The 23,071-nt window shown below is 40.2% G+C and overlaps 1 protein-coding gene and 1 non-coding gene across 6 annotated transcripts; both read left to right on the plus strand.

Moving 5' to 3' along the window:
* Positions 1-133: 133 nt before the first annotated feature.
* TGDS (TDP-glucose 4,6-dehydratase) lies at positions 134-15,593 on the plus strand. 5 transcript variants are annotated; one of them, XM_030036406.2, is made up of 12 exons: positions 137-319; positions 1,411-1,477; positions 1,921-1,989; positions 5,229-5,319; positions 6,347-6,489; positions 8,132-8,230; positions 9,087-9,146; positions 10,887-10,930; positions 11,224-11,389; positions 11,924-11,982; positions 13,911-14,008; positions 14,410-15,593. In XM_030036406.2, exons 1-12 carry the CDS (start codon positions 252-254, stop codon positions 14,508-14,510), a joined length of 1,065 nt encoding a protein of 354 aa, XP_029892266.1. In that variant the 5' UTR covers positions 137-251; the 3' UTR covers positions 14,511-15,593. The 5 variants fall into 5 exon arrangements, with proteins under 5 accessions (XP_040984577.1, XP_040984575.1, XP_029892266.1 ...); XM_041128643.1 differs by lacking the exon at positions 14,410-15,593 and having other exon boundaries at positions 134-319; positions 13,736-13,944; XM_041128641.1 differs by lacking the exon at positions 9,087-9,146 and having other exon boundaries at positions 135-319; positions 10,920-10,930.
* A 5,343-nt stretch (positions 15,594-20,936) lies between these two features.
* TRNAF-GAA lies at positions 20,937-21,009 on the plus strand. Its single transcript has one exon. It is a non-coding gene; the product is annotated as a tRNA-Phe (tRNA).
* The last annotated feature ends 2,062 nt before the right edge of the window (positions 21,010-23,071 follow it).

Below are 23,071 nucleotides of genomic sequence, written 5' to 3' on the forward strand. Positions count from 1 at the left end.
CGGCGGTCGCCGGTGAAGGCGGAGGCGAAGCCTCGGCCTCCTGGCGCGGCGTGCCCGCGCCGCGCTCCGTTGTTCGGGGAGAGCGGAAAGCGTTTTTTTCACCCGAGCTTTTGCAAGTCGCTGGCGGCCCTGCCCCTGAAAACCCCCCGGGAGAACTCCGGCGTCCGTCCGCTGCTGCGCACGCGCAGTCGTGAGGTGGCGGCGCCAGGCGGGCGGGGCGGCGCGAGGGCCGCCGCCGTAAAGCGCGGACGATGTCGGGGCTGGCGGAGGTGCCGGTCTTCGAGAAGCGGCTGCTGGTGACGGGCGGCGCGGGGTTCATGTGAGTGGCGGCTCTCCGCTCGGCCGGGCCGCGGCCGCCGGCCTCTTTTCGGGTGGGACGCGGCGGCAGGCCGGGGCGGGGGGTCCCCGCGGTGCGGCGTCGCTTGCTCGCTTCCCTCGGGCCTGCCCCGGGCCGGTTCCGTGGCGCCGCTGGCTCGGGCCCGGGCTGCGGTGGTCGCAGCCGTTTCTGCCGTGGAGGCAGCCCTGTGGCTCTCCCGTGTCGTGGAGCTTGAGGTGGTAAGCGCTGGGGAGCGAGCCGGGCTGCTGCCCGGCTGTCCTCCGCCCGGGGTGAGGGAGAAGGCGCTCGGTGAAGGGACGGTGGGATTCGGTGCTGGGCCTCGGCCGGGGTGGGCTACGGGGGTGGCTGTGCTTTGAGCCAGCTGCTGTTTCTCATCCCCGCTCCCCGGTGCCGTGGGCTCTGCTCGAGGTAGAGAAAGTTCAGGTCCATCTTAAGCTGGAGCCCTTCAGCGTGCTCGGAGTCTGAAGCTGTGAGAGGGAGAATTAAACTTCTGTGTTCGGCCCCCCCCCCCAGCTTGGGGGGCGGGAGATGCGAATAAACCCTGCTAAACCTGAACTCTCAGGCTGAACTTCTTGTACACCAGACTGTACCGAAGAGAAATGCCACCTGGTAGCCAGGCTGTCATTTCTTCTTACACCTAGCAGCAGTGTCAGTGAGTTGAGTGTTGAGAGCTCAACGTTGTGAGTTAGGAGAGATGACTGCTTAGTTCTCTCTAATACCAAATGTATAAACTTAAGAGAATAAAAGTACTGAATGTATTGAATGTAGCATATAACAGTTTGGTATAGTTTTTTTAGGTGGCTGTGAGCAGCACTGTTTTTTCTTTTGTTACGGCATGAACTTGTAATCTGAGTTTTAGTTTCTTAAGAGTATACAGTTATGGGCATTATCAATAGAATAATGTTGTCATATCTTAAAATATATCTGAGAATTCCTCTTTCTCTTGGCTTGAGAAAACCCCCTCTTCCCCCAAAGCCTTTTGATATTGCTAAATTTACTTGTAATTTGTCATCTCTTCATTACCTTAAAGCTACCTATATAACTGTAAAATATGTTTTTCTTCTGTCCTACAGTGCTTCACATGTAGTTGTCTCTCTTGTGAAAAACTACCCAAACTATCTGATTATAAATCTAGATAAGGTAAGTAGCTTGTTTTATTTCTTGATAGGGAAACCTGTTTTAAATTATTTTTAATGCAATCTATAGCATGTTGAAATTTGTATGAATTATTGTTATTTATTAAATTCTTGTTTGACTATCCATTTGTTCCTATGCAAAAAAAAAAAAAAAATTCAACTGCAGTTCATGCTTACAGTCCTGTGCCCGCCACAAATAATTATTTGCAAAAAAAAAAAAAAAGCTTTTGAAGTTCTAAACTTCTGTTTAAGAATTTTTGTAGTTAGAATATTTTTCAGTGTTTCGTGTTTTTTAAAGCTTCATCATGTCTGCTTGCAAAATAGCTTTTCTTTTGAGAGAAGTTTTTACTTTGTTCTCAGACTTTCTAGTGATTAGGTTGAGTCTGAGTTAGCTTATTTGCTTTCATGAAGGCCACTTAATGATATTGTGTGGGTATTTCTCTTCAGCTCGACTACTGTGCAAGCTTGAAGAATCTTGAAACTGTCTCTGAGAAGGAAAACTACAAGTTTATCCAGGTAATAAAGCCTTCTCTTCTAGGAAACTTGACTTTTTACTGACTTTTATGCCTTTGTATCAAGGTAATGTGGTGTCCAGAGCTCCCCAAACTAGAAGCCACTGCTTTAATTTATGGTAAAGCTGAAATTATTTCTACTAATTCCTTGTCAAGAATGAGTCAGTGTATGTAATATGCCGAAGTATGTGACAATCAGATGGACGTAGCAGCGTTTCCTTCATCTGTTTACCTTATTAATAGACTTCATATTTCACTCGCAGAAGTCTGTGACAATATCCAGTATCTTCTGTCTCTTGCATGAAGTAGTCTTTTGAAAGTTGATGTATTTTTGTTCTATAATAAAGGTACAGAATTGCTAAAAGCCTGACTATGGAGATGAGTGGTTTTAGGGATGATAGTTTCACTTTTGATAGGTGGTATGGACAAGATGGTCTCAGATTGGGCTCCTCTGCTTCTGTGATGCTATTTTAGGATTTGCATCTTCAAACACTGCCACTTGTCATATTCTGTGGTGTGCAACACGCTCTTTCTTGTTCTCTTAGTGCTAGATGTCAGGCTGCATTGTTGCTTTTGCTGCTGTTGATGCTGTGTAGTTCATAGTTGTTTTGGAACAGGGTCTTACGGGAACATTCAAGGTATGCTTTTTCTTTTAAAAATTTTTCCAATTAAATTGGTTTACTGTTTCCACAATTTTATCTTCAGACAGGAGATGGATTTAGGTTTATTGTTCAGATAAATGTTCCCACTGCTGGGTTTGTATGCTGAGGTTCTTCCCCTGTATGACAGGCTGTACTGATGCTGGTCTCTGTCTAGCTGGGCTGCCCACGGTTGCAGGACATCAGAGAAATGCATATAGTTTAATTTTCTGAAATAGCTTTGAAGCATGTTTGTCAGAGGTAGTAGATGTAGGTTAAACGTGTCTGTTAGATTCAGGCAAGGTTGGGAATTGAACTTGTCCTCACCTGCTTGGTGACCCCCGTGGCTGTTTACATTTTTTGTGAACCTATCTCTTTATTTCAGTAAGTGGTTATCTCCAAACTGTTGGGTGTCCTGGTTTTGGCTGGGATAGAGTTAATTTTCTTTCTAGTAGCTGGTATAGCATTATGTCTTGGATTCAGTGTGAGAATAAAGTTGATGACACACTGATATTTTCAGTTGTTGCGAAATAGTGTTTAGACTAAGTCAAGGATTTTTCAGCTTCTCGTGCCCTGCCAGCAAGAAGGCTGGAGGGGCACAAGAAGTTGGGAGGGGACACAGCAGGGAGAGCTGACCCAAACTGGCCAACGGGGCATTCCATACCATTATGAAGTCATGCCCAGTATATAAACTGGGGGGAGCTGGCCAGGGCGGTTCACTGCTCCAGAACTAATTGGGCACTGGTCGGTGAGTGGTGAGCAATTGCATTGTGCATCACTTGTTTTGTATACTCCAATTCTTTAATTATTGTAATTTTATTATTGTTATTATTATCATTAGTTTCTTCTTTTCTGTTCTATTAAACTGTTCTTATCTCAACCCATGAGTTTTACCTTTTTCTTCCCGATTCTTTCTGCAATCCCACTGGGTGCGGGGGAGTGAGTGAGCAGCTGCATGGTGCTTAGTTACTGGCTGGGGTTAAACCGTGACGTGGGATAAAAGTTGCATGAGGGGAAAGGGCATGTCTGCTAAGCAAATGTATGCAGTTTCAGCATGCCCAAACTGATTTTTCCAATATGTGATATGAGATTTGTGACTACTCTAGAAAAGCCTTGTTACCTGAATATATAGAAACGTTTAATTGTTGGGGATAGCACGGAGTTCTAGAAGGCATCCTGTAAACAGCCAGATCCCTATGTGAAGCAGGGGGATAGTAACAAGGAATGATATAGCTATACAGCTTCTGAACTAGAGTAGGAATATGTTCTTGCAAAACTTACACCAGTATAATTCATTCCAACTTTTCGATTGTTGTTGGTTTTTTTGTTTGTTTTGTTTGGGTTTTTTTTGGAGGGGGTGGTGGTGTATTTTGGTGTGTTTGGGTTTTTTTGTTTTTTTAAGAAAGGTCGATCAGAGCTTATATATAGCTGGTATGCAGCCAAGCAGTTTACACTGACAGGAAAAAATACACTGGAAAAAGTACTCTCTAATGGATAAAGCCGTATGATTAGAACTGTAACACTCTTACTGGCCTTAGGAGAGAGCAGGAAAGATAAATGCCTTAGTGGTGCTGTAGAGGAGCAGCCTGTTTGGGAAGGTAAAGAAGTAAAAGTTTAGAAAATTTGTATAAGGGGCTGTATGAAAGATATTGTTTTATCACAATTTCTGTTGTTGTTCAGCACAGATGTATTGACTTTGAATTTCAGTTTTAAAAAAAGTCAATAATTGTAACCATTAAGCTCAAAATAATGTATGAGCCTGAAGTGTATTTACTGGAGTGATTCAGTTCTGTTCAGGGATGAGAAATAGGAAAATTGGTTCATCTTCCTCACATTTCTGACATACAGTATTTCTTTGAGGCTGTTCAGAACTGTTGCTTGACAACTTCTTAAAACATAGGTGCATTTAAACTATTTTTAGTTAATTGTCTTGTTATTGAAAGTACAAAAGTCTTCCTCCCCAAGACACCTGTTCTCAGGTACTGTCTTGTTTAAGTTGAGCCAACAGATAAATGCCAAAAGCTTTTTCTTAGCTGGCGTTTACCTTTAAAAGCTGCTGTTGCTTGTACGTCAAACTAAAGAATGGCTTGTGTCGATGCCTGACTCTAGTTTTCTAAATATTTCAACTTAAAAAAATAAAATTACCAGAACAAACAAAACCCCAAATCCTTGCAAGATCCAACCATCTGACAGAAGTGGAAATCGCTTCACCTTCTATAATGCCAGTAGGTGTCACTATCCGTTAGCCAGACTCCAGAAACTCTCTTGTTTGCTGTGGGAACTTGTCATTTTACCCTCAGCATTCAAGCTACACGCTACACTTCTGTTGTGTGTATTTTGGGAGCGATGCTGCTTCTAATGTTAAATAGTAATATAAATCCTGAAATAAGTTTTGTTGAGGCTGTTGCTCAAAATGTGCATAACTTATATCTGGTTTTATTTTAGACACGGCATTGATAAATTGCCCAAAACTGAGTTGGTAATGCTATTTGTATCCTGTGCTTCCTTTGTAATGGTTTGTTATGTGACGCTTGGTACAAATGAAAGCTTTCTATTTTCTGTCAAAAATGATTTGTTAATGATTTTTTTTTTTTTTCCTGTTTAGGGAGATATTTGTGAACCTGATTTTATAAAACAGCTCTTTGAAACTGAGAAAATAGATATAGTCCTTCATTTTGCAGCCCAAACACATGTAGGTGAGCACTGTTGCATGTTCTGGTATTATTTTCCATAAGTGTATTTGTTTGAAATATATACAGGTATTTTTTTTGTCTTTTCCCTTCATGTAAAACAAGGATACAGTTTGTCTCTACAGACTATGTGATTCAATGTCTGGTGGCCTTTTTTTAACTTAAAGGCTAAAAAGCCTTAATTTAAAAAGTGCTTCATCTGACTGTTGTCTTTTTTCATTGTGCATAAATGGTAATGGCCTTTTTATTGCATTACATTTTAAAATTCTATCCAGACGCACACGTAACTGACTGTGTACTGGTGGAGTCAGGAAGACAATGGAAAAAGAGTTTGTACGTAGTCTTGAGTTTTTACTTGATTGGCTCCAACCTTGCAAGAAAAACCACGGTGTGGAAGCTGAAGGAATAGGCATAGCTCCCTTCAGAATCCTGCCTGGATTTTAGAAAGAGAGAATGAATTACACTTAAAAGCGCCTATTTCACATTACCACTCTTCAGTAACACTGTTAATGAGAACTATCCCTACCATACTCCTTTCATCGTGAGGAGAAATTCTCAAAGAATTCTCCAGGAAAATACTTCTCAAAATTGTCAGATTTGATATGCACAAAGTTGTTAGGTCAGTGGGACAGTTCTAAGAATTAAAACAGGTGCTTGTTAATTAACAGTAATAGGTATATATTACTGCATCTTACAACTGTCTTTGATACTTTTCATACTGAGCTTGGCCCTTCCTAGTGGAGAGGGGAAGCAGCTACCACTTAAATAAAGTTAGATAATGCTATTTCAAATGGAACTGTCCATAATCAACAAGCTTTTCCTCCTGATTCCAGCCTCTTGTTGAGAGCAAGGATTTTGTCTTCAAGTAAGTGCAGAAAGTGTCTTCATTTAATAATGACCTTGCTATCTGACAGTCAAAGAACTAGTGATAAAGTCCCAGTCTATGTTGCAGCCTCTAATATTATGGTTCAATAGGAAGCCATGTCTTGCCTAAATTTAATCAGAGTTGTCTGATTTTTTTGTTTTTATGTAGATCTTTCATTTTGGCATGCCCTGGAATTCACCTATGTGAATGTTTATGGCACTAATGTGCTGGTTGCTGCTGCACATGAAGCCAATGTGGAGAAGTTTGTCTATGTTAGTACAGATGAAGTATATGGAGGTAGCACTGATGAGGTGAGTTTGAAAGTTTATGAGGGTTTTTCTAGCTTTACTTGCTTTTAATAGTGAAAACAAAATGAGTCTAATTTTCCTTGGCCTCTGTAAATGTATGACTTCCGAGCTATTTCTGACAATACTCAAACTTGTAAACAAGCACTGGTTGTTTCTAGGAAGCTAAATATCAAAATTGTCCTGAATTTTTTTGTAGCATGTTTTATATTAAATGTGTATTACCTAAAGCAGTGAGATTGGGGTCATTAATGTCATGTGAATACTCCTCAGAGATAGTATCAAAGGAATGTATTATACAAATTTTGCCTTGCAGCATTCACGAGACTTCAGTAATGTGCACAGTATGGTGGGGGTGTGGTTTTTTTTTGGTTTTTTTTTTTTTTTTTAATTTTTTCCTGTTCTGCCTTGACTATGAACTTGATAGGCAGGGAACTGTGTTATGGTCTAGCTGAAATACTAACAGAACTGTAGGTACGGACAATTCAAACAAGAAACAGTTCTTGTATTACTCGAAGAAATATGCAGATATTTCATGTTGGTCTATGGAAATCTTTTTGATTCTTGCCAATTTATGCCTGACCTTAATTCAGGAAATGTAGTTTAGCTCAGTAAAAAGACAAATTACACATACTTGTCTTTCTAAAGGCATAAATAATGGCCAAGGAGTCTTGTGCCATAATCCACAAAAATTTTAATGCACTTCAGAAAAGTCATGTGCGCTTTCTTATTGTTGCAAAGTCTTTATCAGTTCCTTCAACACAACTTCCATCTGTAGACTTCTGTGATACCCAAGGATGTTGTTTTCCTGCGTGTAGACCAGTGGTTTGGCTGAGACAACTTCAAGTGAACTTTTCTGCCTCTGGGCCTTGAAAAGAGCACTTTCATTTAATGTATTTTTTGTTTTCTTTGTAAATCATAGAAGAAGTTCTTGAAGAGAGTTTTTTGTGGGGGAGGAAGGCCAAAAAATAAATTGAGGTCAATTAATTTCAGAAGCAAAGGACAGACAAGAACAGTGGGTCTTTTAATCACACGTTATGGTGATTATTATGAATTACACCTCAGGCAGCGTAGAATCCCTCCTTTCTTTGGTTCATTATTGTATGGGGTTTTGTTTGTTTGTTTTTTTTCAAGTGAGAAGTAGATAGCCATGAAGCTACCTGTTCTGGAACAGGTCAGAATTGTAGAAGCCTTGCTTTGGAGGGCTTTGGGTTGAAATTCTACTTTTTTTTATGGAAATAAAATTTATAGAGAAGGGAGAATGGACCTCTTTTATTTAGGACTGAAAGGTCAATTTGCTAGCAGGGGTGCAATGGCACTGTCAGGCAATAGGAGCCTGAAAAGGATGGAACCTCCTGTGGCAACAGTGATTATTTTACATGATAAAAATCTAGGGACCTGCTACTGTGAGGTACTCTGCTGGAAGGATAAAAATATTACTGCTGGTATTCTGGCTGCCTCCTGTGTTTGATAAATAGACTGTCTTTTGTTAGTGGTCTTCTGCTGTAAGTGGAAGGGTGACTTTCTCAGACAGGTGAGCTTGGATATTTAGGAATTTTTATTTTGGTTGCAACTGCAGCTTTTGTAACTTATAAGACTTTATTGGGCAAAAGAAATTGAGTAATGCAAATTTTTCTTTTCATTTTAGGAATTTGATGAATCCTCACCAAAACGTCCAACAAATCCCTATGCCTCCTCTAAAGCAGCTGCAGAGTGTTTTGTTCAGTCTTACTGGGAGAGGTACCAAGTAAGTTGATGCAAGCTTCAGAAACTCCGAAACTCATACTTAAGTGTCTTTATTACGTGTATAAGAGTATAAAAGAAAAATCAGTACTAGTCCACACAGTGCCACCTCTTTCCTGATTGCTAGTCTTGTAGTTTGGATGTGTCGGAGGATGTCCACCACTTATTGGTGGAGATACACTGCAAGACAGTGGGGAGAGGTCAAGTGTTTTTAAATTTTTTTAAAAAATCTGAATTGTAATGTCTAAACATTTGCTTTGATAAAATGGTCAATGAGAACAATAACAATTTAAAAAAGTGTTAAGCTTGAAGGAAATATGTTTATACAGAAGTAGAATATACAAAATTCGAATTGTATTAAGACCAGGCTTACAGTGAAAGCAAAAAAACCAACCCCACCAACCCCTATTACTCAGATTTGTTTAAGCAAAAATATTCTACATTTTGAATACTTCAGTCTTGTTCTTGACACGTCCTTCTGCAAAGTTGTTTTTGACATACAGTTGACTTGAATAAGATGGTAATGACTGTGAAACATTTTCTTGGAATAAGTAGTAAGCCAGTCTTCAGTCAGCCAGATACATGTATGTAATATCCTATGGTGGTTCCGTACAGAGACTGAGAGATTACAAACTTTTCTCCCTCGTGGTGCTTCTAACAGACTCAGAAGGATCGAGGCCCTTGCCTATTTGACAGAAGTATGGATAGCTTAATTCATGAATGTTTGTAAGGGCTTGCAGATTTTTGAATAAGCACTGTGGGTGTGTCAGTTTTATTATTTATTGATCAGCAAAAAGCCTACAGATTTTTACTGGTACATAGTTTCTTGTGTAATCACATGCATGTTTAATGCTCTTAAGTTCCCAGTTGTTATCACACGGAGCAGTAATGTTTATGGACCGCACCAGTATCCAGAAAAAGTAAGTTAAACCTATTCTTTACTCTGAGCTTCAGTATACAATAATTCAGGGTTGCAGTGATGTTAGTCAGAGAAAAAAAGTGACTTTTGAAAAAAGCACCATCTTTTAAGTGTATTTGTCCACGCTTACCTGTGATTATATATTTTGTTCTCACACTAACATGTCTCGCCATCAACACAACGAACACGTGTTTTTTGGTTGTTGGTAAAGCATCTATTAGAGATTTCCAGTTATTTACATGAATTTTACTTACAATTACTTTGTTTTGTAACTCTTCTGTTTTTCAAAGAGTATTTAACTGCCTTATGTCTGGCAAGGTTCTGCTAAGAATTACATTAACTCATGTGTCACATGCTGTAATTAGGAGTGTTTAATAACTAAGGTAAACATTTCAAAAAGTAAATTGCGAGAGCGCAGTATGTCTGGTATAGAAAGAGATATTTCAACCTTTACAGAAAATAGATAAGATGAAGATGTGGCAATCAGATACAAGGTGAGAAGTAGCAGAAAGCGACTTGTTCTTTGCATGTGTTCATATGTACTTTGTGGGGTAACTATTTAAAATGATTATTAGTGAGAGTGAGTTGCCTTTGTAGGCAATACCAAGATCTGCTATGCTAGTGAATGGAAATATACTGATGGAATGATAGTGATAATCATATGTACCCTTTGGAGTTTGGAGCTTGTATGAAATGTAGCTGTATTTTGCTACATTTGAGGTATTTTTTTTTTATTAATGATTTTTTAATTTGAATTTCTTTTTATATGTTGGGGGTTTTTTTGCAAATAAATTTATTTTTCCCTACATTATCGCAGGTGGATAAGCAATGGTTTTTAAAATGTTTTTCACTGATCTGTGGCATGGGAAATGTCTGTCTACAGGTTGCATGATGTTGGGAGTGTATTCAGGGGATGTATCACTATTTACTTGCTTTTGGCTTATGTATATTCTTCCTCAAGTATCCACTCTTAGTTACTCCTAAGAACATAATACTAGCCTAGAAGGATCTTTAGTTTTACCTAGTATGTCTTCTCCTATGTTTAGAGTAGTAAGTTAACAAAATTAAAAGAATTGGAATTGCTTTCTAATGGCTTCAGTTTAAAATCTTTAATAGCAGGATCAACTGTTCTGAAGTTCCTGGGACATTATGAATGGATCTAAGCTTGTAGCTGAACATAATATTGTTAATTTTTATGCTGCAAGCTAGTGGCTATCACTTCATCTGTGTTTACTTATCTTGAAATTCTCTATCAGTTCTCTTCCAAATTTAACTATTTTAATGACTCTTATTTTATGACTATAGATTTACTGCAACTTGCTGGATGTTTAAACCGTGTTCGAAACTGTTTGCAATAGTTATCTCTAGTTAAACTCTAGTGCACTTCTGTGTGTGAAAGTAATGGAAACATTTTCTTTTGTAAAAATGTTACTACATTTGTAACTGCTGACTTGTAACGGTTGACCAGAAAGATAAGCTTTACAACACAACAGAGGCATCTACTCTTAAAAAAACAAAACAAAACAAACCCCACCAAAACCCCAAATCCTTGCGGTTTCTAGGCTTAATGCATTCTTTGTTTAGACTTAAGAAAATTTAAAAGTATTTAAAGGGTCTTATTAAAATACTTAATGATACTTACTGATGAAGCCCCATGTTTTTTTGCAGAATAACAGCTTCTAAAGTAGTGGAGTAATGTGTTTTTTTGTTTTTGTTTTTTTTTTTTTGTTCAATTCCTTAGGTTATTCCAAAGTTTATATCTTTGTTGCAACAGAACAGAAAATGGTATGTAACTTACTTTTTTGTTTGTGGTATTTGTGCTATAGAACTGTGATTACAGTTATAAATACGTGGTATAGTTTGTAAAATGATAATTTCATAACTAAGTTATGAATTGCTTGTTTTAATAATGGGATTTCCTTAAACTAAAGGATTGTTTGCATATCAGCTAATATCATAACAGCTTAAGGTACCTTCAGGTAATGGCTAATGGCAAAACTGCTTAAAACACACTCTAATAAATTGGATGCTTCTATTTAAGGATTAACAAAAACTTCTTGCCTTTTCCTGGTTTTAAGCTGTATTCATGGTTCTGGACTTCAAAGAAGGAATTTCCTTTATGCAACTGATGTGGTGGAAGCATTCCTTACTGTCCTGAAGGAGGGGAAGCCAGGTGAAATTTACAACATTGGAACTAACTTTGAGATGTCCATTGCCCAGCTTGCTAAGGAGTTAATCCACTTAGTGAGTAAACAGTTATGATGCTTTTGTTTACCAGTAATTGCACATCTGAACAGTTCTACTATAAACCTTTTGTAGCTCTGAGAGAGCTTAGGCTTGCAGTGGGTCTTAGAAGATAATTGTAGCATAATGATGTGCTGCCCTTTTTGTGGCAGCTATACTATGTAAGTTTGCAGTACAGGCTATTGTGCGTTGCACTGCGCCATCAGTTATCCTGACTGGGGCAAAACTGGCATAACGTTTAAATACCATTTGGTAGGGTTTTTTCATGCTGGCTGCTTCAGTTTTGGTCTGAGGATGTGGCACTAGTAATAATTTGATTATGAATGGTTAGGCAGTGCTCCAATGAAGAAGTATTGGAATTGTTCTAGATAGTTTTGATAATTTCAGTAGTTTGAAAACTTGTTTAGACAAAAGACCATTTGTGGTGGCTTTTTTTTTAACAGACTTAAATCTTGTTAAAAAAAATCTATTTTTAAATGTATGTTAAGACAGTGCAAGATGTGTGGGGGTGATTTTTGTTTCTCTTCTTGACAGATAAAGAAGACCAGTTCGGAATCTGAAATGGAGCACTGGATGGATTATGTCAAAGACAGGTAAGAAAATAGCAAAGCACATGCAGGATGGCTTTATCCTGAAGGTTTCTGGAACTCTTGCCAAATAGTTTTTTTTGTGAAAGTTTCTGCTCTGCAGGAGGGAAAACTTTTGAGGGGAGTAAGAGCTGGTTTGCTTTCTTAATATTTTTTTTTCTTTTTTGCTAGTGGATTTGACATCTATGATCTGTACAGAATACTGTGTAGAAAAACAGGATTTCTATTTATTACTTGGATCTTTAGGTCAGAGTATACGCCTTGAAGGAGAATGTGTAATGCTAATCTGTCTGTCTTCAAACTGTCTTCAGACTTCTCACTACTGAAGTCTGCTCTGGGAAAAGGACAGGTTTTACACAGTAGCTAAATATTTTCTTAAGGGTAGTTTAGCTAGTTTCTTCAGTGCTTTGTATTCAACATCACTTGAGCGAGATGAATCCCATCATCTCTCATTTAGCTTTACTATTTTGATGTTAATGTGACTAGTTCAGACTTAGATGTGCTTTATAGGTAAGACCCACTCTCCACAGGCAGAAATACGCACCTACGGAGTGTAGTTAGTTTTAGATTCCTATCTTAAGCTGAAACTGCTGTCTGAAGAGTAGATGTAAAACTCTGAGGTGCCAAAGTTACGGCAGCGGCAAAAATGGATAGCTTTTATAAATACGCTTTTGCTGTGTGTTTCCGTCCTTAATTTCAGGCTTGGTTTGGCTCTGTTCTTTTATCTCCATTTCTTTTCTGCAGTAACAATGAGCCTCTGCTTACTTTAGATATCTCTCTCTCTCCAGAGTGATTAGAAATGGCATATCTACTGATAGCAGTTAAGTAGTATTATGGCCTTTAGAATTCTGAATTTCTGTTCACATTTGGATTGTTATCATGGCAACTGAAGTGTCTTTAAATGTACTAATTTTTGTTTTTAAAAGGAAGTGTTCTTCAGAATCCTATCTGAGTGTATCGCGGGACTTTGAACAAATTGCCTTTGGCTCACATGATGTGAGTGTTCAGTAGGTCTCGGTGTCATTCAGATTGAGATGTTTCTTCCTGTGTATTGGGCCCTGTCTGCTAATGTTTAAACATAAATGGGCTTGGGAAAACTAACCACGCAGGAATACATGCTTCAAAGAATGTTGAGGTCTTATAGAAGATTCTTAAGATACCTAACTAATGATTATTTAATTCTGTAATGAGTGACTTAAAGGTCATGGGGGTTACTTGCCATGGAAAAATTAGTTCTGCTTCTGCTTGAGATTAGCATGTTTTAATAATGGTGATAAGTAGCTGGTTTCTGTCTGCACATGTAGCTTAACTATTCAGTATGCTAGTGCCAGTAATGCAGGAATGCTGGACTAGACTACCTAACTGCCAGTCTGTGGAAGTGAAAATTTGTGCCATGCTTAAATGTAGGGAATCTCTTTCTGTGTTGAATCTTGCAGCCTGGGATTCCGCATATTCAGTATTACTAAGTTTGTGTAGCTAATGAGGCACTGTAATGATAATGCTTTGGAAGTGTATGTATTTTAAATCTGAAGTATGTGAAAACTTGTGGGCTTTCAAGATGAAGAATGTGAATGCTGATATTGGAAAACACTGGCTTGTGTAGTGACTGTCTAAAGAGTTGCAAATGCACTGATTTGCACAATTGCATTGGCAGTGATTTGAGTTTTGCATTTGTTTTTGTGCCAATAAGATATTAATTCATATTTATTCTTATCAATTCCACGTTGCTGACTGTACCAACTGAATTGTATTGTTGCAGCTGCACTGAAATGCCATGTATTTTTTGAAGGCAATATAATCTGTTCATGTTGTTGGGAGTTTTCAAAATCGAAGCATACCTAATGTTGGTTTGAAGACAATGTGAGGTAGTGCATCTCTAATTAATGAAAAGGTATAACGGAATTGTTTTCCATGTGCATTTTATACTTCATCAGACCTACCAATGACCTGAGATACCCAATGAATTCAGAAAAAATGCACAACTTAGGATGGAGACCTAAAGTGCCTTGGAAAGAAGGAATAAAGAAAACAAGTAGGACTGATGGCTTTTACACTAACTGATTTAGAAGTGATGGGAGGAGGGAAAGGGGGGAAAATGGGAATACAGGTTAATTAATGAGAAGCTAAGGGAGAATGAATTTAACACTTTCATTTTACATACAATTGGCTGCTTTAAGTAGTGAATTTACCTGATTTAAGAAAAAAAGTTAATCACAATAAAGTAGCATCAGGTACTAGAATTAATTTTTAACGCTAGAATGTCTTGCATAAAGAATTTATAAAATCTAAACTAGATTTTTTCCTTAATATTATAGGTTAAAATTTTCCATAATGAACTATTAGCATGTTGTTAGTCTTATGATATCTGCAGAATATTTGAGTTTTCCTGTTATGTCTGGTCAACTTGACTCATCAGCATTCTCTTTGTACTAGTTGAATGGTACAAAGAAAACTTTCACAACTGGAAAAACTCAGAGAAAGCTTTGGAGCCCTTTCCTGTGACAGAGCCATTTGCACAGCTCAGTGGTCCATAGGGTGGCCGAGAACCTGAAGGAGTTTATTCTACCTCATACAGTCCTTTCTTTGAAGACTGCAATCAAGTGGCCACGCTGAACTCTTAATGTATTCGAGATACATGAACCATGATGAATACAGAACTACAGTACGGCACAACTTTGGAAGGGTTTCAGCACTTTATAAGTTGAACCTGTTAATTTCAGCTTTTGGTGCAATACTATATTCTCACTAGGTATTGATTTTAAAGAACTGTACAGGGCGAAGAATATTTATAATGCTATAAATTAGTGTAACTGAAGTAAAATCTGCCTTATTAATTAAGAGTCATTAATTGCAATTACAGCTTTTGGGACTTCTGATGAAATTAATTTTAGTTCTGGAATCATTCATCTGTATTAGTTTGTTTTTTACAATGTAATATATTATTTTTGTCACTTTAAAGAGTTGCATTTTATTTTTAATCAAGGGGAAAAATGCTATATTTTTCTGAAGAGTATAAATCAGTTGGTACTATATCTAGCTTTTATCTATATGGTTCAGTTTTTCTCTCTGTCGGTGCAGTATTACCTTCTGTTGATGACTGATTAAACTGTTATCTACTCTATAACTTTAAATGCCCATTTTTAAGGGGGTTGGGGGGGAAGGTGTCAAGAAGGAGCAGGTGTTCTTGCTGAGACTTCCAGAAGCATTTTCTTAAACTTTGCTCTGTTTTAGATGTCATCTTTTTACTGTATTACTGTCTTTTACATGTTAATTTCCTTTTCTTAACTGTAATTGTAACAAACTTGAAATACTGTAACACAGTTAACATTCCATTGATGTTATTTCCTGTGATATGAAGGCTATTTATGGAGAAAAAATTTAAACACTTATTTTCCTGTGAATTGTGGGTTGGCAGACCTTATTCAATGCAGTGTTTCACAATTTTTTTTTGGTGATAAACATTTTAAAGGTGAAACAATATTTGAGTTCTAATGTAAAGTTTGGGAGGAAACTTCAATTCTAGAAATATGTCAATGAATCTTTTTCAAAGTTGATTTAGTAATAAAAGTTACGGTGTAACTGTTTTCTCTTAATTAAGTAAACATGCTGAAAAAGTAGATGGTGGGGTTTTTTATATTTCTTAGTTCTTCCTGTGTCCTGAGAAAATTATCTTCACTTTTGTGGCTTTGAGGTGGCAGACATAGAAGGGAAAACTCTTCTTGGTTTTATCACTTCAGCTTCTGTACTTGGCACAGTCCCAGACCCTTCTGTTGCCCCTGGGTAGAGCTGCAGAAGCACAGGACTAGGATGCTATGGAGTACTCAGAAACTGCAGCGAGTTCTAAAGTCTCTCAGAAATTGGGAGTTAACTCTCAAAACACAAATATGTGCGGAAGTCCTTTCCTCATCGTGCTAAGTGCGGGAAGAATGGAGTTTGGGGCATTTGTCTTAGCTTTGTCCCTGCTAGAGTTTCGGTAGTAACTGAACATAAAACTTAATAGTACTGACCCAGATAACTTACAGGTAGTGCTGCCTTTGGACCCACAACGCTCCCGACTTCATCACACCTTTTGTGAGGTGCATGGTGCTGTAAATAAAATGTCACTCTTGGTTGGTTATTAAAAGAAGGGTTAACAGTAAGTGTTTAGGCTTACCTTAGCACCAAGTATGTGTTCTGAAGTCTAGGAATGTGTTGCTGAAGGTGAGTTTTCTGTGACAAAAATTGCATTGCACTTGTATTTTTGGGGTTTCTGATACTTGGTTTGGTAGCCAAAACCTCCATTTGGGAAGGACAGAAGTTACAGGACTTAGTATGTACTAGTCTATTAGAATACTTGGCTTACCAGATACTTAAGATTAAGCTTCTACCGATGAATCACTTAAATTTCATTGTCAAACACACATTGCTGGTAACATTCAAATATTTTCTTAATTTTTATATTTTCTTGAGATACAGCTTCCTTATAATATGCAGAGAGTTACTTATCCATCTTACTGTTTTGTATTTTACAAAAGTCAATACCAGAAATAGCAGAAGTACTGGAAAAATCTGTTTTAGCTGTATTTATGCTTACTGTGGCAGCTGCTCTGGGTGAGCTGTATGAAAGTATGTATCTTTCACATCTGCTTATGCTGGAATACTGGTTATGGGATGCGTCTTTAATTTTAGGAATAGAGATTGCAGATTATTAAATTATTTTAAATCTTACAATGTCTTTGGAACATTAAAAATCAGTTAACTTGTGATAGTGTTATCTGATCAGAAGTACACAAGAAAGTAGTAGTGTGTTGGTTTATTAAACAGATCTTTTGAAAGTTGTTTTGAATGTTTAGATGGTGGAGATGCAAGCTTTGACATTTATGTGACTATCCAAACAAGTGATCTTACTGGGAGTGGATTTTTCAAAAGGATCTATTAATTTTTAGTGGAAACTGTCTATTTTTTCAAATGTTTTTGAGGATTTAATCCTTCCAAGTGTTTGAGATTTTTGGCTTGATATTCCTACTTTGTTTATATATACACATATAAAAATAATACATGCACATTTATTAAAAATATATAAGAATATATATATATACTAAAAATTAATCTAGGAGGCTTTTGCTTTGAGCTGCTTTGCTGCAGATCAGGTTGCCTTAGCAGGTGAGTGCTCCAGTAGGAGCATTCCTTTCACAGGGAAAAATCTTTTTACTGTTAAAGAAAACAGCTTATTTTGCCACTAACCTTCTGGCTTCTGTAGGAAGAAGAGGACAAAGGACCAACTAGTGAACTGTTAATGTGGATAAGTGTAATGCTTTTAGTTTTTATTTCTCGCTGTTTTTACTTGGAAGATATGAAGAAGCATTTCTGCAGAAGGCAAAAGGTAATGATGTACAATACTGTGAACGCAGCAGTCTCAGTCTGCTTTTCTCAAGGTGTGTGTCACAGAACGAACTGAGGTTACACCAACAGGAAAATAGATAGAGTGAATGTGTATGTCACTTAAATTTCTAAAACTTTCTAAAGGAGAAGGGCTGGCCTTCGATGAAGGGTTTGTATCCAGGTGTATTGGGTTTGTGTGACAAGGTTTTGGTTGGAGGGGGGCTACAGGGGTGGCTTCTGTGAGAAGCTGCTGGAAGTTTCCCCCATGTCCGACAGAGCCAATGCCAGCCGGCTCCGAGACCGACCCGCTGCTGGCCAAGGCCGAGCCCATCAGCGACAGGGGTAGCGCCTCTGGGAGAACAGATTTAAGAAGGAAAAAAGTTGCAGGAGGCGCAGAAACAGCAGCTGGAGAGAGGAGTGAGAATATGCGAGAGCACCAGCCCCGCAGACCCCCAGGTCAGTGCAGAAGGAGGGGGAGGAGATGCTCCAGGCACCGGAGCAGAGATTCCCCTGCAGCCCGTGAGGAAGACCATGGTGAGGCAGGCTGTCCCCCTGCAGCCCAGGGAGGTCCATGGTGGAGCAGATCTCCACCTGCAGCCCGGGGAGGACCCCACGCCGGAGCAGGGGGATGCCCGAAGGAGGCTGGGACCCCGTGGGAAGCCCGCGCTGGAGCAGTCTGTGCCTGAAGGACTGCAGCCCGTGGGAAGGACTCAAGTTGGAGAAGTTCGTGGAGAACTGTCTCCCGTGGGAGGGAACCCACGGCGGAGCAGGGGAGGAGTGTGGAGTCCTCCTCCCCCTGAGGAGGAAGAAGCGGCAGAAACAAGGTATGATGGACTGACCCCAACCCCATCCCCTGTCCCCCTGCGCTGCTGGAGGGAGAGAAATTGTGAGTTAAATTGAGCTGGGAAGGAGGGAGGGGTGGGGGGGGGGAAGGTGTTTTAAGATTTGGTTTTATTTCTCATTACCCTACTCCGATTTGATTGGTAATAAATTTAATTTCCCCAAGTTGAGTCTGTTTTGCCTGTGACAGTTAAGTGGTGAGTGATCTCTCCCTGTCCTTACCTCGACCCACGAGCCCTTTGTTGTATTTTCTCTCCCCTGTCCAGCTGAGGAGGGGAGTGATAGAGCGGCTTTGGTGGGCACCTGGTGTCCAGCCAGGGTCAACCCACCACACCAGGTTCCATCCTGGACGAGAGGCTCACGCTTGGGAAATGATCTGGGGACAGCTGTCAGTTCTGCGGCTCTTTTTGGAGTTACTGTTGTGGGTCGGATCAGATCTTCACGAAGCAGCTCCTGAAATCCCTTGTGCATTGGGTGAAAACCACCACGGCTACCCCATCGTGTCGGTGTACCGTGCCCGCCGTTCAGTACAGCCCTTGTAAGCAGCAAGCGAGAGAATTTGGAAGACAGTGAGGCAGGGCAGTCTGCCTGCCCTGGGAGTCACAGCCGGTGGGGGCTTTGTGCGTGTGTACGGGTTCCAGTTTGCGCGACGGAGGTAATCCTTGCTTTTTCCGAGGCTTTCTCTGGTCTGACCTTGGCACTTGCTTGCTTACGTTTGTATGCTGCTTGGCATTGAGGTGGTTGAGGCTAGTTTACATCGTCCTAATATGATGGACTAGAAAATAGCTTTTGTTTGTCTACCCTGTCCTTTACTAGATATAGGAGGAAAGTTGTGGGTGGAAAAAAGAACTAGTGTTTGGGTTTTTCAGGGTTTTTTGGTGGCTTTTTTTTGGATGCGTGGGTTTTTTTTTTTTTTTTTTTTTTTCTTCCCCACTCCAATCCCTGTTCTGGAGGGGTACAAAATAGCACAAATTTGGTTTCCCATGAGGAGAAAGTTATGAACAGCTTTGGCTGGCCTCGGAATGCTCCATTTTGCTAAAACTGTGTTCTTATGCTCTTTAAATAGCTATGAAATGCTAAGATGTTTCTACTTTTTAGTAAGAGGAACTTTCATACAAAACGCCCAAATTTTGTTGGGGGAAAAAGTGGCTGTTTTTTTAAATATACTATATCTGGGACTGAATTGTCCTTCTCTTTTGTTTTTGATTTGTTTTGCATTACCTTTAGTTTTTATTTCTATCGCCATTTCCTTTTCACCTGCCAAAACAAAGGTTTCTAAAAATAATAAAAATCGGAACAACCTCTTGTTCCATAGTAGCTCTGATTTTTGTGGTAATATATGAAAACTCTAAAGTCAATAGTGTTTTGGCTGCTACGCATGTCATCGCACACATGGAGTTTATCTGCACCAAAGATCACAAGATTGTTAGCTGCATCAGTAGGAGACACGCTAATTAAGTGATTACATTCATCATTTCTCATTGCCAGTGGCAATGGAAAATCATGAGAATATGAGATTTTGTATCAGTGTGTTGTTAGCACACCTCTTTAGTACAATGGTGTGGTTTTTTTTTTAAGCTCTCCCTCACTGCAATTCTTTGTTAAAGTGTTTGTTTTCAGTTTGTTTACTAAACTGCTGCCCCAGTCCTCAGTATTTTGACTTCTGAAAATATGTCTTTCGCTTCTGAAAATGTCAGCTCTTGAAGAACAGTAGTTGCTCACACAAGACTTTCCAAAAGTGGGACAACTTGAGGAAAAATGTACTCTGAAAGTAAGAGGAGACATGGGGGTGTATGTCACCAAATATTCACAGGGCTAGTTTGGGAAAGGGCTTCTGCTTCCCGCTGCTTCCACGCTTGGAAAAGGAGGGATTTGTTAAACTCCTGTATTACTGTGGAAGAGAGGGAGGTTGGTTTGGCTTTTTTTGACTAAGAGGGGGGATAAGCAGCGGACAATCCCGCAAAGCAGCATTTTTCCCCACGCAGGGAGCACGAATGGGGGATGCTCTCGCAGGTATTTTTTTCCAGAGCCACGGGATGTGCGAATACACATAAGCTTGAGACGCGAGGGTCCGGCAGCAGTGCCACGAGTGCTAATGTGTGCGCTCGGGTGCATCCTCTGCCTTCGACCTGTAGCCACAGGAGTGTGATAACAGTTGCCTGTTGAAATAAATGCCTAACCGACAACGTGAGAATAAGCTATTTTTTCCTTATAACTATGTTCAGTCAGGATTTGTGATTTATGCAGGCATGTAGAGCTTCTCCTGTGGAACGTGCATCTCCGAGCAAGACCATGGGAAAATGAGGATGGAGGTACTGTTTCTGTTCATGTCTGTTTGTGGTACATCAGCTCTGCACGGAATTTGTCAGACTTGAAAATAAAGTCCCTGACAACTGAAGCAAAAATACTGGCAATTTAACGCTCCTGAATCCCACAGAATATTCTAGTTCCTGTTACCCCCCAAATAATCCAGAGAGCTGCAGCCGAAATGCCTTTATCCTGGTACTAAATGCACGTAGGTTATGTATTGTGCATAAACGTATACATATAGTTTCGTGTTATTGCTGCATTTGTCTTTGCCTTAAGGTGTCATTTTATTTGCAAAGACCTGTCAGCGATTCCCTTGTGGTATTCACGGTACCCGGCAGTGTAGGACGAGGAACATCGGGGTTTTTTAAACCCTCACACGCCGATAGCGGCCAGAGGGTGGGCGGACATGAACGGCTTTGTACTATCGCTGCGGCACGCATGACAGAGGAGCCGAAATAGCTCAGTTGGGAGAGCGTTAGACTGAAGATCTAAAGGTCCCTGGTTCGATCCCGGGTTTCGGCAGAAGCCTTTTCTTGATTTTTTTTTTCTTTTTTTTTTTTTTTTTTCTCGCCGTGCTCGGGAGGTGACGGGCTGCTGCTGCCTGTCCCTGCCCGCGCAGGGCTGCTTTGTCGAGCTGACAGCGACCGCGTCGCCCGTGACACATCGTTCGCGAGCGTTTGCATCACATCATGCGTGTCGTTCGTGAGCTCTACCTGTCGAGCTGGTGGCAGCGCGCTCAGGCAGGGCTTTCGGCTGCTGGGCCTGAAATTTCCTGTTGTCTTCCTCAGTTGGCTTACTTTTTTATTTATTTAATTTTTTTTTTTTTTAAAAAGCAGCAGAGGCATTTCCAACAGTGAGATTCAGGAGAAAGATGAATGATGCCGTTTTACCTCTGTTAAAAGTGTGCACGTTGACCTTTGCCAGGTGATGGCATAAATGCACCGGCACCCGCTCTGCAAAGCCTCCTAAACAAACAATCTATAGTAGCCCGGCGAAGCGGCAACCTTTGGCGTGCCCGAGTTTTTCATACGTGTGGCGTGCATGTGAAAAAACCATGCAGAGGCGATTTGCGAAGGAGGTGGGGGGGAACGAGCTGCCGAGCCGCCTCATCCTCTCTTCTAGTGCTTTGTGCCATGGAAGAGGGGAGGACACGCTGCAAAGCAAGCCATGAAATCGCAGAAATGCCGTGCGGCTCACGCCTGCCCAACGCTGCGTGTGCCTGCCGTCCTCCCTGGCAACTGGAAACGCAGCATCTGCGAGGGTTTGCCTTCCAGTTTCCCTTTTTAGCTCTTCTAAGTTTAAGCCTTTTATTTAGGATGGAAGAACTGAAAGCAAAAAGCTTCGTTCCCGGGCCCTTCTCTGCCCTCTGCCGCCTCCCGCTATAGGTGAAGGGAGGGATGCTAGAAGAGAAAGCGAAACTGCGCAGAGAGGAGTGGGGTGGCGTGGGAGGGTAGGGACACGGAGGGAGAGGGGCTCTCAGGAGGACGGGGACAGAGGCGGAGACAGAAGGATTAGGGATTGCTTCTGGCCAAAATCTGGAGCGGAGGTCAAAATTCCTGGACCTCACTATTCCTCTGCTGTCAACAGATAGCTGAAACGTCTTCTGGTTCACAGAAAGCCTAAGGAATAGCTTCAAGGCCAGAAACTCTGGTAAAGACTAAGTGACATAAATTACCATTCATGTATTTCCCCCAATCCTTTCTTTACTTTTAAGTTGGGATAAACCACTTGGATTTTTCCAAAGCATATTTTTAAGGAGGGCATCTGTTTTTGATTTGAAGACACAAAGACGCAGAAAAGTCATTAGTTCTCTTGGTAATTTGCTGCAACTGTTCCAAATATATTCCTTTAATTTGGATCTGCCCTCTGTTAAATTCTTACTGTGCTTTGTCAGGTCACTTAAAATGGCTCACTTACTTGTGGAGTGTCTGCTGTCTGGTGATGCATAGTCTCACGCTGAAGTCTTTACCTCCGCTGGGGCACTAACAGCTCTCTCTTCCACTGGCCATCTGGCGTGTTCTAGGTTTCCTGAACCTCCTAGGAAGTTTCTATCTTTGAGATATCTCTCTCTTCTGGGTGAATTAATCTTTAGGCTCCGTTGACTGTAATGATTAAGATGTGTGTTGGCTATAATGGGAACTTAAAGACATGTAGTTCCTAGATAAATGCATACATGGTAGGTGCATAATGAAGGTATCTTAGTCTTGAATTGACTTTCATCTTGCATGGTAGCTTTGCTTCACGCATTTTCCAGTGAGAAACCTTCATAAGTATTCAAGTAATACATTCATGGTGGCACTGTTGGAAAAACATGCCTTAGATCATGCTTCTTACTCTATGAAATCTGGAGCATGTAAATTCACAACAGTTAAAATCAGCAGCCAAAATATTTATCTGTCACTTAAAATACAAGCAAAAAGGTGGAGTTGATGTAAGCTTTGGGTAAAGATTAGCATGGTTTCATTTCTGTTCAAAACATTCTGATTATGGCCAGTTTCATATTGTCATGGTTTAACCCCAGCCAGCAACTAAGCACCACGCAGCTGCTCACTCACTCCTTATCCCTCCCAGTGGGATGGGGAGG

This window comes from Aquila chrysaetos, chromosome 14, assembly GCF_900496995.4.
Source record: "Aquila chrysaetos chrysaetos chromosome 14, bAquChr1.4, whole genome shotgun sequence".
Classification (NCBI taxonomy): domain Eukaryota; kingdom Metazoa; phylum Chordata; class Aves; order Accipitriformes; family Accipitridae; genus Aquila; species Aquila chrysaetos.